Here is a 15183-nt window from a genome sequence, read left to right as displayed (position 1 = left end):
AGCTCGTGGTTTTGTACTTTGAGCTGAGATAGAGAATAGAGTTTGTCCTCCAGTACAACCAACTTGCATTTACTTGTCATTTACTTTAGCACTATGTCTCATCTTGTTGTATGTAGCAGGTGTCTGGACTGATTATCTCAAAAAAACAGCATAATTAATGGGTTTCTGTGCCTTCAAAATCAAATCTATTTTGAGCAGCTTCAAGAAAAGCCTTCTTTCTGCTCACATGAAGTGTGAACCTGCAAGCTTGGAGCCCCTGAGACTTTCCTTGACATCAGAGGAGGTTTCATTTCTCATTCCACAGAATTACTGAGGATGTTTCCTTCACTAAAAGAGAAGAAAATGAGACCTTCTCCTCTCTGCAGCGCAGACCTTGCTTTAACCTCAGAAAGGCTTTGGATTTTCCAGCTCTAAAAGGAAGGTAATGGTATTTATAAGTGGACTGGGAATTTCTACTTGATGAACCTGGCTATTCACCAAAGACAAGCATGATATTTTCCAGACCAGTGAACCATAGCCTCCCTTCTGCAGAATTAAAAATAAATAAATAAATAAATAAAATTAAAAGCACGAGGAGATCCAGTCCCTGGAAATGAGCTCTGACACTCAATTGGAAGTAGGGCACTGAGGCTGGGAGTAGGCTGGCACCCTACAAATGTGGAAGCAGAGAGCTCACAGCTGGCCTCACTTGTGGTCCCAAGGAGCAGTACCAGGGATGCTCCAGGAGCTGATATTCTATAGGGAGAGGCACTCTCTCCCTGGAGAAACTAGGCAGGAATCTCCTGGAGGGTGAAAAGTAAAACATCAGTCTCACTAAATGTGCAGAAGCCTGGGGATTCCGGTGCATGGGTGGATGATGACTTTCAGACTTTGCTGCCTTTTACAGAGTGCTAAAGCACTGCTGAAGACAGTGGTTTTGCAAGCTGGGGGTGACATTCACAAAGCCTCAGAGGTTAAGAAGTGCTGATCCAGCAGCTGAAGTGGGCTGTAACTGCACCTGCAGAGCTGGAAGGGAGAGGGGTACAGGAACAGCCACTGGGGACAGAACAGGCTGATGTGGGGAGCACAGAGGGAACGTTAAGACTGTTGCAACTATCCAGATGAATGGGAATCTGACAGAGTCAATACAAACTTCTACTGCCTATCAGCTGTGATTGATTTTTTCCAGGGTTATTTTATTGCTTCCTCCCACTCCTAGCAAAGTTAGTTTGGGCTTTACAACAGACACAGCATTTCTGCGGGGATATTGAAGTTCCCCTGAGCAAGGAGGGGAAGGATACTTGGGTTTCCAGGCTTTTGTGTGAGATCTCAGGTTACTGCTATTTATTTCTTTAGCATTCAGGGAAAATAGAACACTGAACAGCCCCCCGTCCTTGGTTTCCCTAAAGCCCTTCTGGGGTAACAAGGTGCAGCCTTCATTTTTACTGATAGTGAAATTTCTAAAATATTATGCTCCAAAAGTAATGCCTTCTATTTATTTCCATGGAAACTTCAATTCATGCAAAGAGAGCAATAACACTATTTAATAGACCAATTTCTCAGCTACAAAACACTATTTTTTTCAACACTATCACCACCATTAGGTGATGATTTGCATGGATGAGCTGACTGAGACTCTTCATTTTGTGGTGTGACAGCTGTGTGTGGCCATCTGGAATGTGGCTTGTCCTTCATTCCACTGTCACTGCTGCTGAAACACACCACCCACTGCCTCACTGTGCTCATATCCACTGTTTGGTCTCCATACACATTCAGCAAGTGTCGGTGAATGTCAGTGGTTGCCATTTTATCTGCATGGAGGAATTCAACAACACACCTTTGTTCCATCTGCACTTCCATGTCAGATGCCATTTTCACAGATTGTCCCCTGCCACCATCTGTCACATGACAAGAAAATGTAATGGGATATTGGCAGGAAAGTTCAACTTCTACTGTCATACAGCCAGCATTGCCTCTGACACTGTGAGCAAAACCATAAAGTAAGAGGCATTATTTTCGGAGCAACCCTCATATATTTTGCCCATAGGCATGTTGTGATTTCTGTCAGTGAAAGATGCTCTGTCTAAGGTGGACACCTTTCTAATAGACATCAGGAAGCTGAAGTCATGGACTAGAGCTCCTGAGAAAGGATCTTGTCTTTGTATTTGTACAGCTGGCCCAGTGAGGTTACTCTGAGAGCCTCTTCTAGCTTTAAAAGATGTGAATTCAAGTCTGAGAGGCGAACAGTTTTCCCTGTCCCTTCACACAGCTTCACCCTTTAATCTGTCAGTGAAGTTTCAGAAGGGGATTCCTGTTTTCACCCACACTCTCCATCTCTGCAATCCCCTCCAGATGCACATCCTCATCAGTGGATGAACCGTGCTGCCAGTGGCCAGCCATGGAAGATGCTCGGTCATGCAGCTAACACTATATTTGGGCCAAGAAAAACACAGATGTGCTCTGCAGTTTCTAGGGTTTGTGGCTGAGAGTTTCCCTAGGGACTGTGGTATGACCCTCATTTGAGGGATCAGTTCTGTACTTCCCAAGAGATCTACATCCCTGAGCACACTGCAGGAATGTAAGAGATATCTAATTAATTCATTCCTCAAGGGAATCCTGAAGAACCACAGTGACTGACACAAATTCCCTTCTCAACTAATATTTCTTAGTGTCCATGTATTGCTTAGCACAGATCTCATGTCTTTTGGGCTGCACAGAAATGTATTGTTCCTGGTAACAGTGTCCTCTTCTTTGGCCACAACCATTCAGGATGTTTACGAGTCATTGGTATCTACTGTATCAACAGAAGGGTTGATTTATGGTCTATTTAATGAACGTTGTTCTATTGCATATTGATTTGCTATGTGGTCAACAGTTTAACTTTAAAATGGTGTGTGAAGGCCATGACTATGTTAAGCCTACATGAACAGTAGATTGCCCCAACATAATAAAGCCAAAAAAATGTCACTGGCCTGCAGTTGGTGCATCCTTCTCCTCAGACCTTGCAAAGCACCATAGCTAACGCATTCTCTGCGGTAATTTCTCTCAGAGGTGAGCTCATAAACTAGCTAATTAAATACCAAATTGGTTATTGCAAGTGCATTTACCGAGCTTGAAAAAATGATACATTTCTGACATTCCCCTCCGTAAATATATTTTAAATAAGTTATTGGTAGTTAATTACCATACTGTAAAATTAAGGCAAATAGAAACATTTCAGATGTATAAGGCAGCTGCTTCATGGTAATTAAATAGCATCAATGGATTACGCTTAGATAAAAATCTTGGAAAAACAGGAGTTTCATATCATGGCATGGCATTTATTGCTTCCCAAGGCACTTCTTCTGGCTGATAGGTGAAAGGATATATCCACATGAGCAAAGAAAGCAGTATAGAGCAGGAAAGAGAGGGCTAATTTACAGCAAGCTGTTGTATTTTCAAGACAACTTGTCCACACTTCACATTTCCAGAGTAAGAGACTTATGGCACAGCTCCAGGTATGGACTGTGGGGTCCCTCCACCCTGTATCCTGTGTCTGGAGAAGGATCTACCACATGAAGCACATGTATTAGAAATAAATAAATCTTCAGCTCCAGCACCAGTTCTGAGAGGCAAGTTCATCAGAAAGGCAGGCTCCCTTATCCTGCTCCTCCAACTGATTTGGAAATGGAGCTGCCACCAGGGTCATTGAGATTTGTCCTCTTTCTGAGATATGGGCATGTGTTGTGTTAAAAGTGATCACATATTCTGGCTGGAACACAGAATTGTAGAATAATCAAGGATGGAAAAGACCACTAAGATCACCTAGTCCAACCATCAGTATATGTCTACCATGCCCACTAAACCATGTCCCTCAGTGCTACATCCACATGGCTCTTGAACACTTCCAGGGAAGGTGACTCCGCTATCTCCCTGGGCAGCCTGTGCCAGTGCCAAACTACTATCTGAGGAGTCATTTTTCCTAATATCCAACCTGATCCTCCCATGTCACAGCTTAATGTCACCACATCTCATCCTGTTACTTGAGAGACGAGGCCAACTCCCACCTCACCACAAACTTCTTTCAGGCAGATGAAGAGAACAATGAGGTTTTCCCTGGGTCTTCTCTTCTCCAGACTGAACAATCCCAGTTCTCTCAGCCTCTCCCCATAAGATTTATGCTCTGGAAATTCACAGCTTCATTGACATTCTCTGAACACCCTCCAGGGCCTCAGTGTCTTCCTCGTAGTGAGGGGCTCACAACTGAACACAGACTCACCAGTGTGGAGTGCAGAGGGACTGTCACCTCCTTACTCCTGCTGACTGTGCTATTTCTCATACCAGACAGGATACCATTGTCCTTTTTGGCCACTTGGGCACTCTGCTGGCTCATGTTCAGCCATCTGTTAGCTAACACCCCCAGACCCTTTTCCTTTGCACAGCTTTTCAGTGCATGGGGTCATTGTGACCAAAGTTCAGGAATCTGGCACTTGGTCTTATTGAATCTCACAGAGTTGACCTCAGCACATTGGTCCAGCCTGTCCAGGTCCCTCTGAAGCCATGTGAGTATAAATCTACTGCTGCTTTTGTGGTGCTGTGTAGTGCTGCAGTAGTATGACTGCACCATTCCCTCTCAGCAGTGGCTGCTCTCTAACCATGGATTAATGAACCCACTAAGTATCACTTAACACTCCTATATTTTCTAAGTACAGTATAATCATTATTAAGTTATTAAGGTAAAGGCAAAAAATAAAAAAAAAATTAAAAAAGGAAAAAGAATAAGAGAAGAAACTGAGGTGATTACAATTTAGCTTCATCATCCCTGTTCTTCATCTTCCATATTTACATCCCCATGTGAGATATGAAGAGTACAGCCCACAGCATCATTGACACCAAAGCATCCATCAGCAGCCTCACAAAATTTGCATCAACGGGATTCATTTTGCTTATGAGTCCCCCATACATTTATGGTTGACCTAGAGTGGATCAGCTTGATTCAAGTATTTCAAGATTCAAGTATTTGACTTCCACCTCAAACTACCTGCCTGGTGTCAGAGAAGAGTGCTCAGCAAATCTATGATCCCAGCACTGTCTTTTGCACTGTCAGCTGTGCCCTGGGATCCAAGTACTGGGTTACTCATCAATGAGGGCTTCCCTGGCTGCTTAGCCTGGTCTTACCCAGGACTTGGGAATATGCTGGAAGGATCTTGGAGAAGTATAGTGATGAGGTCATCCCAAAGAGGTAAATATGTCCACCAAGAGAATCAGAATCATGGAATTAATAAGGTTAGAAAAGACCTCGAAAATTATGTAGTCCAGCTGTCAGTCCATACCCAGGAATGGTAACTCCACCAGCTGGGCTAGGGTTCAGGTAGGGTTGCTCTCTACCATAGAAACAAATCGTCTGCAAAACTGGATTTGGGCAGTAGGGCTTCACCACTGCAGAAGACTGGATCAGAGCCTCTTGCAGATCTCAGGTGTCTGCAAATCCCAGGCAGCACATGCGTTACTGAGTGCTCAGGTTGCAGGTACAACAGTCAGCACCGTGCAGCTTGCCCTTTGGCATGAAAACCAACACAGAAGCTACTTGACCTGAAAGTTTCTTTTGCACTGTAAAAGTCACAAAGCAAAAGTTATTATTACAAAAAATGCTGAAAGGCAGCTTTCAGCATCAATTATTTTCCCCTTTGAGGGAGTAAAGAAAAGGTCTTCCATTCTCCATCATCTGCTTCATCAGTGCAAGTTCTCTTTGCTATAGGCTGTTGATTGGTCTCTGGCAAATTAAAGTTGCTTCAGTTAAAGCAGCAAATTAGAAAAATGCCCAAATACAGACTGAATTTGTCTGTGAACTGGGGTAGTTTTTCCTAATCGCTCATTTATTATTAAGAAAATCATTAGAAGCTTAAAAATTATTATGAGATACCTCCCTAGTAAGCTCATGTGTACCTGCAACACTAAATTATTTCCAGTTGCCTTGTGAAGCGACTGGAGATTAAGCTGGCTTCAGATCTGTCTTCTGATAGTGCTTTCATCTTCTACCAACAGCCTGAAAGAAAATTCAGCCTGTATAATGAGTTATTTACAATCCATCAGTTACATTTGTGCAGCCTTGCATGACCTCAGTATTTTTGAGCATCCTTTTTGAAATATTTTCTGTGACAGAAGAAACCCAGGAAAAGTTTCACTTATTTTTAAAGTTTCATTATTTCCTGTATGGATTAGACCCCTGAGATTCAACAGAGGAATTACAGCTGGAAGAAAGATTCCTGTGTGTGTCTTGGGCAAGCTATGTATATGGGATATCGTTTGACTCACCAGAAATGGAGTCGTCCCCCAAAAACATTTGCCAGAAGAATGACAGACAGGAAATTCAGTGAGCCAGGTAAGACTCCAACCATACCATGGATACACTGTAGAATTTTGAGGAGAGGAAGTGAAGTGCAAACATCTCCCCCAAGCCACCAAGACTTCAGAATCAGCAAAGCATGACTGAATGAGCGATGCTTCAGGCTCATGTCAGATACTCTTTGATGAAGCTTGCTGCAGTGTCCTGAGATATTCCTCATCCCAGTGCCTTCACCACTGCATGCTCCATTCCTACAATCAAGGAAAGGAAACACAAGCCCACATTATAGCTGCCTCTGCAGTCTGGCTTACCAGTGCCAATTTTTTTATTCAACAAGCCAAGGCCTGTGAAATGGGTTGGAGTGGAGCAAAGAGCAGAGTTATGTCCCTGCTACATATGCACCAGTGCAGTGGCAGCTCTTAGGGACCAGGAAAGTCATAGAATCATAGGATTGCTTGAGTTGGAAGGAACCTTTAAAAGCCATCTAATTCAACTCCCCTGAAATGAAGAGGGACACCTGCAGATAGATCAATTTGCTCAGAGCCCTGTCCAGCCTGATCTTGAATGTCTCTAGGGGTGGGACATCCACCACCTCTCTGAACAAACAGTTTCAGTGCCTCACTACCCTAAGCCGTGTAGGCTGAAAATATTTTAAGATGCTCCAGAAAAACTCAGGTCATTCATGCTTTCATGATCTACAAAACGTTAACTAGCCTAAAATAGTCTAATAAGTCATTAATTCATCATCTGTAGGGGTATTGTTTCACTCTAAGTCACCAGAGCCTGGGCAGCACCCATGACTTGCACTGATCAAGGAGAAAACATACTACGCTGAGCCTCTGAACACCAGCAGCACTGTGTGGTGGCGGAGCACTGGCACAGGCTGCTCTGAGACTGTGGAAGCTCCTCCTTAGGGATCTCCCAGAGCCTCTGGGCTGTGGGCACCCTGCTCTGGCTGTCCTTGCTGGGGCAAGGGCTGGAGCAGAGAGACCCAGAGGGCCCTGCCAGCCTCAGCCACACTGTAGTTCTATTCACAAAGCCAGAATCCAGGCAAGGAAAGGAAACCACACTATGTTGCCTCTCAGCTTTGTACCTCTATGTGTAGCTAATTAACACAGCACATGCACTGAAAACCAGCTCTGAAGCATTAGGGATCCTGCTGGAGGGGGAATGTAATCAAGAAGCAGTTAATTGAATAAACTGAGTGGAAGTTTGTTCTGCTGGCAGCTATCCCATAAGGAGAATGAAAGACAGAGCTGACGGAGGGAATTATTTTCTCCACAGAAGTCACTCATTGCTCTTTAGGAAGATGTTTAGTGTTGTCCTGGGGTGAAAAAGTCTTTGCAGACAGATGTTGAGTGGTCTATCTTCTCCTCTTCAGACATACATACATATATATACATATATATATGTAGCTTGTGATCACCAATGAGGTTGCTTATCCTAAAGCATATTTTGAAATACCTCTTGCTCTCTTTTGACATCTTTTGCTTGCTGCAGTGACTTTCCTTTCAATCCAGACTCTTTTCATTAGCTGCTGCTATCCCAAGGCTGTGGATTACCATAAGGACTTGTATTTCAGACGAGCTGAACTCATCAGATACTTGTGTAACTAGCATTGCTCAATTCTTTTCCACCGATGTCCTTCTGATCCACTTCTATAAATACCTAAGGTGTGGGAGGCAAAGGGACGAGGCTGGACTCTTCTCAGCAGTGTGTGGCTATAGGACGAGGGGAAATGGCCACAAACTGAAGCATAGGAAGTTGTGCACAGATGTGTGTGGGAACTCCTTCCCAGTGCAGTGACGGAGCAGTGGCACAGCTGCACAGAGAGGTGGTGGAGTCTCCTTCTCTGGAGACGTTCCAGACCCGCCTGGACGCCTACCTGTGCAACCTGGGCTAGGGAGCTGCTGTGGCAGGGGGTTGGACTCCGTGATCTCTGGAGGTCCCTTCCAACCCTTACTGTGATTCTGTGCTGATCCTCAAACTGCTGAGTGCCTCCCTTTTGTCTGTCCATCTCTCATCTTCATTCAGGTATTTTCCATGTTTGCCTGGCCATGGTGGCGGCATCCATGATTTATCTGCTTGCTTTGCCTGCACCAGGCCAGTTTGAGAGCCATGAGAATAGATGCGTCTGAATAAGAGATGTGATCCCCCAGAATAGATTTATTTTGAAAGCTGTGCATGTGTTCCACCCTGCACCCCTGGTTGCTCCTGCTGAGCTCAGGACACTACTGGCTGTCACATTGCTGCCTACTTGATCCTCATGTGATAATGATTCACTCTGTTGTCTCTCTTACTTTTCAGCTTATTTGCCACATGACAGTTCCTGAGAGCGGAAGAACATTTTCACCCTTTGCTATGTGGTTTTCTGCTCCATAGCAGCCGCCTCCTTGTTTGTCTCAAGTGCTTATTTGTTTTCTACACAAGAGGAGATTACTGATTTCATCTTTTTCTGTCTCATTTGTGCTCCATTTCTCTGTTTCTCTTTCCAATTCTGCTGACACTGGATGCGAGAGACTGTGTGATCTTGTGTTTGAGACACTCACAAGGAGCTGTGTGTCATCTCTGCCACGCTGTGCCCAGAGGTTATGGGCAATTCACCAACCACTCTGGAGCTCGAAGTTCACATGTGTAAGGTACCAGTTACAACACCAAGGCTGTGCAAATGATTTATTTTTTTACTGGGGAGGCCAAACTGGAATGAAAACACGCATCAAAATAAATGTGCAATGCACTTGGAGGTCTCTGACATTCTCCTATGATGTTTTCTTGTTGTTGCTGGGAGTAACAAGGAGAGCTAAAGATAAATCTATTAATGTTATATGTGATGCTCAGAAATGCCTCTAAATAAATAAAACTGCTGTGACTTGTACACGCATATGTGTCAGGCAATTTGTCTGCAGTGCTGGAGTGCTCTTCCCTTCCTGGATGAGAGCACTGCGGGATCACTGAGCAGTGCTGAAGGTGGCTGTGAGCAGCAGGTCACTCCAGAGTTGGAACTGGGTGGGCTTTAAGGTCTCTTCCAGTGTAATGCGTTCTGTGATACCAAGCCAGGAGATGCGACAGAAGGCATGAGGGATGCCAGGGGTACCTAAAGCCTCAGCTCTGAGCCAGGCAGGACAAGGATGGGGGGTTCCCTACGTGCAGGGTGTGCCAAAGTGCTGGGGAGGCAGGGCGCAGCTCAGCAGCTCCTTTCCCTCATTTTAAACAGGTGTTATACAAATTGCAAATTCTGACTCTGAGGAGTTTAGTGTTGCTCAAGGATCTGGGCCTGTACTTTATAACGTTTGGATTTTGCAGGACCACGCTCAGTGCTTGGCTTCTCTCCAGAGACCACAGCCAAATCGTGCAGATTTGTGCTAATTATGGGAATTTCTGGGGTTAGCTTATATCTGTTTGGAAGCACGCTGAGACCTCACAACTCATTTCACAGAATCAAGGCTTTTATTAAAACATCTTGATTTCTTCCGCACCCCATGATCCTACAACAGCAATAGCTTAGGGGCAGCATTTCTCCTGAGGAAGGTGTCAGGACTGTTGTGTATAGCTCATGTATATGCATGTCTATACTGAGTCAGCTCAGAGACAGAGGATTAGAGCACAATGTGATGGTGTCTGATAGCTGCTCCTAATCCCTGCTGCCAAACACCCCACGAGGGAAGGGGGGTTGGGGTGGGGGGGAGAGGGATTTCTCTAACATTGTCATGACCACACCATGGATAACAACTGATCCGATTCGTTGTGCCATCAGGTCGGGTTCGTTGTTAAAATTCACACCAGCAGTTCCAGCCCCATAACAAACTCTCCATCCATGTGTAGGGAAGGAAGCTCAGTCCCTCTGTCCCTCTATTCTTCTATCTGGAGCTGTAGCACTGGTCAACGTGGGCAGGGGTAATGGCCATATTAGCACTGAAACTTCAGAGGCAGTGGCTTTTCCCCTCCCTCCCCATCCTCCCAGAGGATGCTGTGATTTCTGATGATGGAGCTTGAAGATGCTCAGCTTTTCCATGCTACTCTGCTCTCCTGTGCTGTGGACCCATGTGGTGTGCATGTTGAGGTCTGCAGGGTCAGTGAGTTACGGAATGGGAGAACTCCTGGTACCCATCATTAGCTGCTGGCTGCATCTATATGAAAGGATTTTGGAGTGTATGTTGCCTGATGTTCACACAGCACTGTCCCCACTATGGGACAGGAGCCTGGGTTTGCAGTCAGCAGAGGCTTACTGAAGCCTCCTTTGCCCTGTCTATCAGGATCTTGTCGCTTCAGATGGGAAAACACCATTTGAGTTCCCCAGACTCCAGCCCTGCATTGGTTCTTGCACTGAGATGGTAGTGGGGGCTGACCAGGGGCTGTGTGCACACACTGCAGTGCCCATCTCCTCGCTTACACTGAGCATTAGAGTGTGTCTCATGGGGGTATCATGCACCATAGCATTTTAATTCTGCTGGGGATAAAGTAGATTACAAAGCCATTTGGCTGCCGCTGTGCACAGAGCCAAGCAGTCAGAGCAGGATTGAAATGTGGTCACTAACTCAGTGCAGATATGCTTTCACTTTAAATAATGCTAGAATGCATTCTGGCCCAATAAATAGCACCACAGCCCTTGCTGAAGGTAAGGTTAAACTATTCATGCCCTCCTTCACACATGCATCTTCTCTTAACTTAATGAGTTCTCTAAGTCCTGCAGGGATGGGGAAGAGTTTTTTTCACTAGAATGTTACATTTCTTTCCAGCACTCAGCAGTTAAAACTGCTTCCCAAGGCAGGAGGGCTGGGACTCGATGATCCAACCAAAGTCATCCTATTATTTGATAAGCTCATAACTCCTTAAACTCCTAACAATGGGGCTGTGGGGATGTATATGCCAGCCCCATCCGTGAGCCTCCTGTGGGTTCTGCCAGGGTTGGACATTAGTGGAGCCGTGCACGCTGCTGGGGGACCTGAGCTGTGTGAGGGATGCCAGGGTGCACAATCACAGCAGAACATGATGCCCATCATTCATCATTTGCACAAGTCAGCCAGCAGCCCCCCTCAGTCGTGTGCTGCAAAAACACAGAAGGAGATAATCCCTTTGCAAAGAGCTTACAATTGTGGGTAAGAATGAACATTTAAGCTTTGAAGCAACGACACTGCTCCCGGCCCTTGCTTCCTAGCAGGCTCGTATTCATCAACTGTGAACCTTAATACAGTTTTCACTCTACCTGTCAATTGTTAAGGTAGATGTGGGGGCTGTCAGCAAGATGTTACGGATGCAATGACCCAGATGGAAGTAATAGACTCCAAAACATCAAGTAGCTGTAATACTGCAAACCACCACAGAGGAACGGGTTCAGCCCCAGGGCAGAAATGGGTTCCTCTGCCTGGCTTTTGGCGTCAGCTTTTGGGCAAGATGCCCTGCCCACAAGAGGTGACCCCTCTGCATGCCAGTGGGGAGGATGAGCTGACTGCTTGGGGTATACCACTATTTTAATTTATTTTCCATCCACGGTGGCTCTGTGGCAACTTATTCCATTTGCCTGCTGGCACAAAGGGGATGTATAGGGGAACATGAAATAGCCTTCCCACCACAGCCTGATGGCTGTGCTTTATTTACACATTTCACTTTTGCTAGAAGCTCCTGTTTGTTTCCAAGGGAGCTGTGCACCCAGAGCAAACCAGACTGTACCGAGAGTGCTCACCTCTCTGCTGGGCTCTGAGTCTCAGCACTGGGGAGCTTGGCTGTGGGGGATTTTAATGTGCTGAAATACCCTGTGTGTTTAATGGAGAGGAACAGAAGCATCAGGAGTTGAAGCCGATGATCCTTATGGGTCCCTTCCAAATCAGGATATTCTGTGATTCTAACTTTTTCTGTCATTTTAAAGGCAAATGAAGTGAATCTGCAGCCTGGGAGGACGTGAACTGACAAAATCATGTTCTGTCCCAGTTACCACGGGGAGGGACAGTGGACTGTGTGCCTGTGGGGTGTCTCGTCAGACTGTGCCATTGTAACATGACCTTCAAAAACCATATGATGCTGAGGGCTTTTATTTTTTTTTCTAAATCCAAATTGCGGACAAAAGTAGCAGGAGACACTCATTTAAAAGGGGTCAAGAACAGAAGCACTCATTTACCAAACCTCCCTGTGCACTCAGAGAGGCAGCACTTTCTTCCAGCAATGTGTTTTGCCCATCTCATAGGGCAGATCCTATGAGAGAAGAAGAGGGTTGTGGGATGTTTGAGCAGTGCCAGAGGTGGTGGAGGACACGATGACACGAGAAGTAATCTGTCCCCCAACCATCCCCTTGCAGCCCTGCAGGAGAACCCTCCTTGAGCTGCTGCTGCTGCACTGGGAAAGACCTCTCCCTGCCTCAGTCTGCAAACCCAGCTCCAGACATCTGCTTTATTGGAGTGCTGCTGTTTGCATCAGGGGAACGCTGCTCCAACGGGTGGGGGGCACCCAACAGCACACCTCTTGGTGTGGGAAAGCAGAGCTAGAGATGAGTTGTTCTGAATCAAATTGCCTCTGGCTTTGCTCTGGGGGTCAGGTCTGTGAGGGGCTTTAAGCACGACAGGAGTCACTTTGTTAAAGGCGCTGCCATGAAGTCCCTAAAGCCCCCAGCCACCTCCTTACCCACCGCTCTGGCTCTGTGTGGAAGCACTGGGGCTGTGGTGTAGACGGAACTGTTGACACTTTGTCCATATAAATCCAGAGCCACGCTCACGAGAGAAGTGTTTTATGGGCTCTATAAATAGTTTTGCATTAAGGCAAATGTATTCTCCCGCCTTAAAATAGCTTCACCTTGCAGAGGGCTATGGAGGCTTTCCGTGCCCTAAGAATATCTTCAGACTCCCCTTGGAACACAGAAACTGCTCTTTCTGCCCCAAAGAAAGCATGGCCAGCAGGCAGGGACCCCCGAGCTGTGTGGGAGCCCCCTTGCCCCGCTCCTCAGCAGCACATTGTCACACACCAGCAGCACGCTGTCACACATCAGCAGCACTAGCCACACCAGAGCCCTTTAGAAGAAAACATGCTAATTCATCAAACTAACTCCCCCCCCCACCCCCTGTGCTCACAACTTGCCTTCTTGTGTCATGGATGAAAAACTTTGGCAGTGTGGGGACCAGTGACTGCCCACAGCCACTCTATCGGTGGGATGCTCTCCCTCCTTCTCCCCCCCGAAGTGCTCCTGTGAGCATCCATCCCTCTGCCGGGGCTGCGTGGAGATAACCGCGCTCTCCCCGCACTTAGGGCTCATCGTGCTTCCCCGGGGAGCAATGCCGGCGGCAGGGAGGAAGGGGTTAGGAAGCAGAGAAATGGGGAGAGAGCAAATCTCTTTGGCTCACCTTCAGGCTGTGCGTTGGGTTGACGACGCAGACGAGTTGCCCGGCGGCCGAGAAAACCCTCTTCGCTTTGTAGTGTTGAAACCGCAGGTGAATGAGATCTAAGACAGCCCCAAAGCACTGGGTGAAGAAAAGCATCCCAACTTCGGGGGTTGCTGCTGCCAGCGGCGGGCGGGGGAGGCAGCGAGGCAGCCCCGCAGTCCTTGAGGCCGGGAGGGAGTGCGGTCGGTGAGCGCTGCGCTCCGGCACGGCTCAGCATGCCTTCATATTCATCATCAAAATAAGACGGGAAGAGGCTTGCAGCAGCGGGTCGGCCAATGGAAAGGACAGAACTGTTATCCTTGAGGTCCGGAGACAGCCAATAACGAATGCCTCCCCTCCAGAAAGTCCCTGATGAATCGAGCCTGGCGGAGAATGTATTATTGAACATTACCATACATCAGCACATCGCATTTATCTTGCGATTACAGCCGGGCGTACGCAGGGCTGGGGAGATAGGCAGTCACAATTGATTGCTTAACGTCTCCATTTATTAATTGGCTTCATTTAGCGAAGGGTGCCCTAATACCGGAGATAAATGGAGCAGGTAGGAGAGAAGCCCACCGACGAAAGTGTTGGAAAGTGGCAGAAATAGGTGAAGCAGGCTGCAGCGTGCAGCCTGGGAGAAAAATCACACATGCAGAGGGAGTTACAGCTCCTCGCAGGGTGAAGCAGAAGTAGCACTCACTATATAAATAGATTCACGCCTGTGCGGCTGTGGGCTTCGCTTTCGGTTTTTGTCCCTCTGAAGCTTTGTAAATGTTATATTCTGCTCCTTGACAGGGGAGACATTCCCAGCACACAAATAATGTGCCCTCTCCCAGCAAACTAATAAAAAAAGATTAGCAGACGTCAAGTCTGGGCTCTGCTGTAACTTGTGGGTAACTCCTTTTAAAGTCAGCAGTGTTTCTGGGTTGGACGCAGAATGCTGGGGGTGTGGGATGCCAGAGCTGCAAGAGCATGCAAAGGCACGTAGTGTGCTCCTAAAAATGATGAAATGTGTGATGCACGGGAGCACACGCACGGGGAGGGACTGCGCTGGGAAAAAGTGGCTTCTAAATCAACAGAATAATTAAACATGCTGAATGCTTTTGCCTCTCATTCATCTGCGTATCGGTGGGCAGGAAATTACTAATTAGCCATTAGGTTGTCTTAGGCATTAAAAAAAAGGGATTAGGGAGGCATTAAAAAAATAAAGATGCTGTTGTATATCGTTACTGGTATGTATCTGTGCTGGTGGGCAGGGATCTGCCAAGCCACTGGGGCTCGTCAAACCAGAGTTCCCACCACCAGGTTATCTGGGAGGCAAATGCACTGAAGCAGCCAAGGGAATAGGAAAACACGTTTGTTTTGTGGGACAATCCTGTGTGTTGTGCTGCTCTGCTTGTTAATAAATCAAAGAGGGTTAATTTAATTAGCTCTCTGCCAGAACTTCCTATCAGGGTGCTCTTTAGGATTGCTCACTAAGTACTCAGATGGCTCATTTAGCCTTTGTAATCCTTCCCCCTCCCCTACAAA

The 15183-nt window shown here is 46.6% G+C and overlaps 1 protein-coding gene across 1 annotated transcript in view; it reads right to left on the bottom strand.

The window, feature by feature from the left end:
* SIAH3 (siah E3 ubiquitin protein ligase family member 3) overlaps positions 1 to 13838 on the bottom strand; it is a 36007-nt gene extending 22169 nt beyond the window's left edge. Inside the window, exon 1 of the mRNA XM_065741858.1 lies at positions 13630 to 13838. Within this exon, the coding sequence (XP_065597930.1) occupies positions 13630 to 13764 (135 nt within the window). The 5' untranslated portion in view covers positions 13765 to 13838. The remainder of the gene's footprint in view (positions 1 to 13629) is intronic.
* Between the last annotated feature and the right edge of the window lie 1345 nt (positions 13839 to 15183).

Source organism: Cyrtonyx montezumae, unplaced genomic scaffold, assembly GCF_038088225.1.
Source record: "Cyrtonyx montezumae isolate F1298 unplaced genomic scaffold, pur_monq_1.0 scaffold_3, whole genome shotgun sequence".
In the NCBI taxonomy this organism is placed as follows: domain Eukaryota; kingdom Metazoa; phylum Chordata; class Aves; order Galliformes; family Odontophoridae; genus Cyrtonyx; species Cyrtonyx montezumae.
The sequence above is the reverse complement of the archived record's forward strand: the minus strand, read 5'-3'. Positions and strand labels throughout refer to the sequence as shown.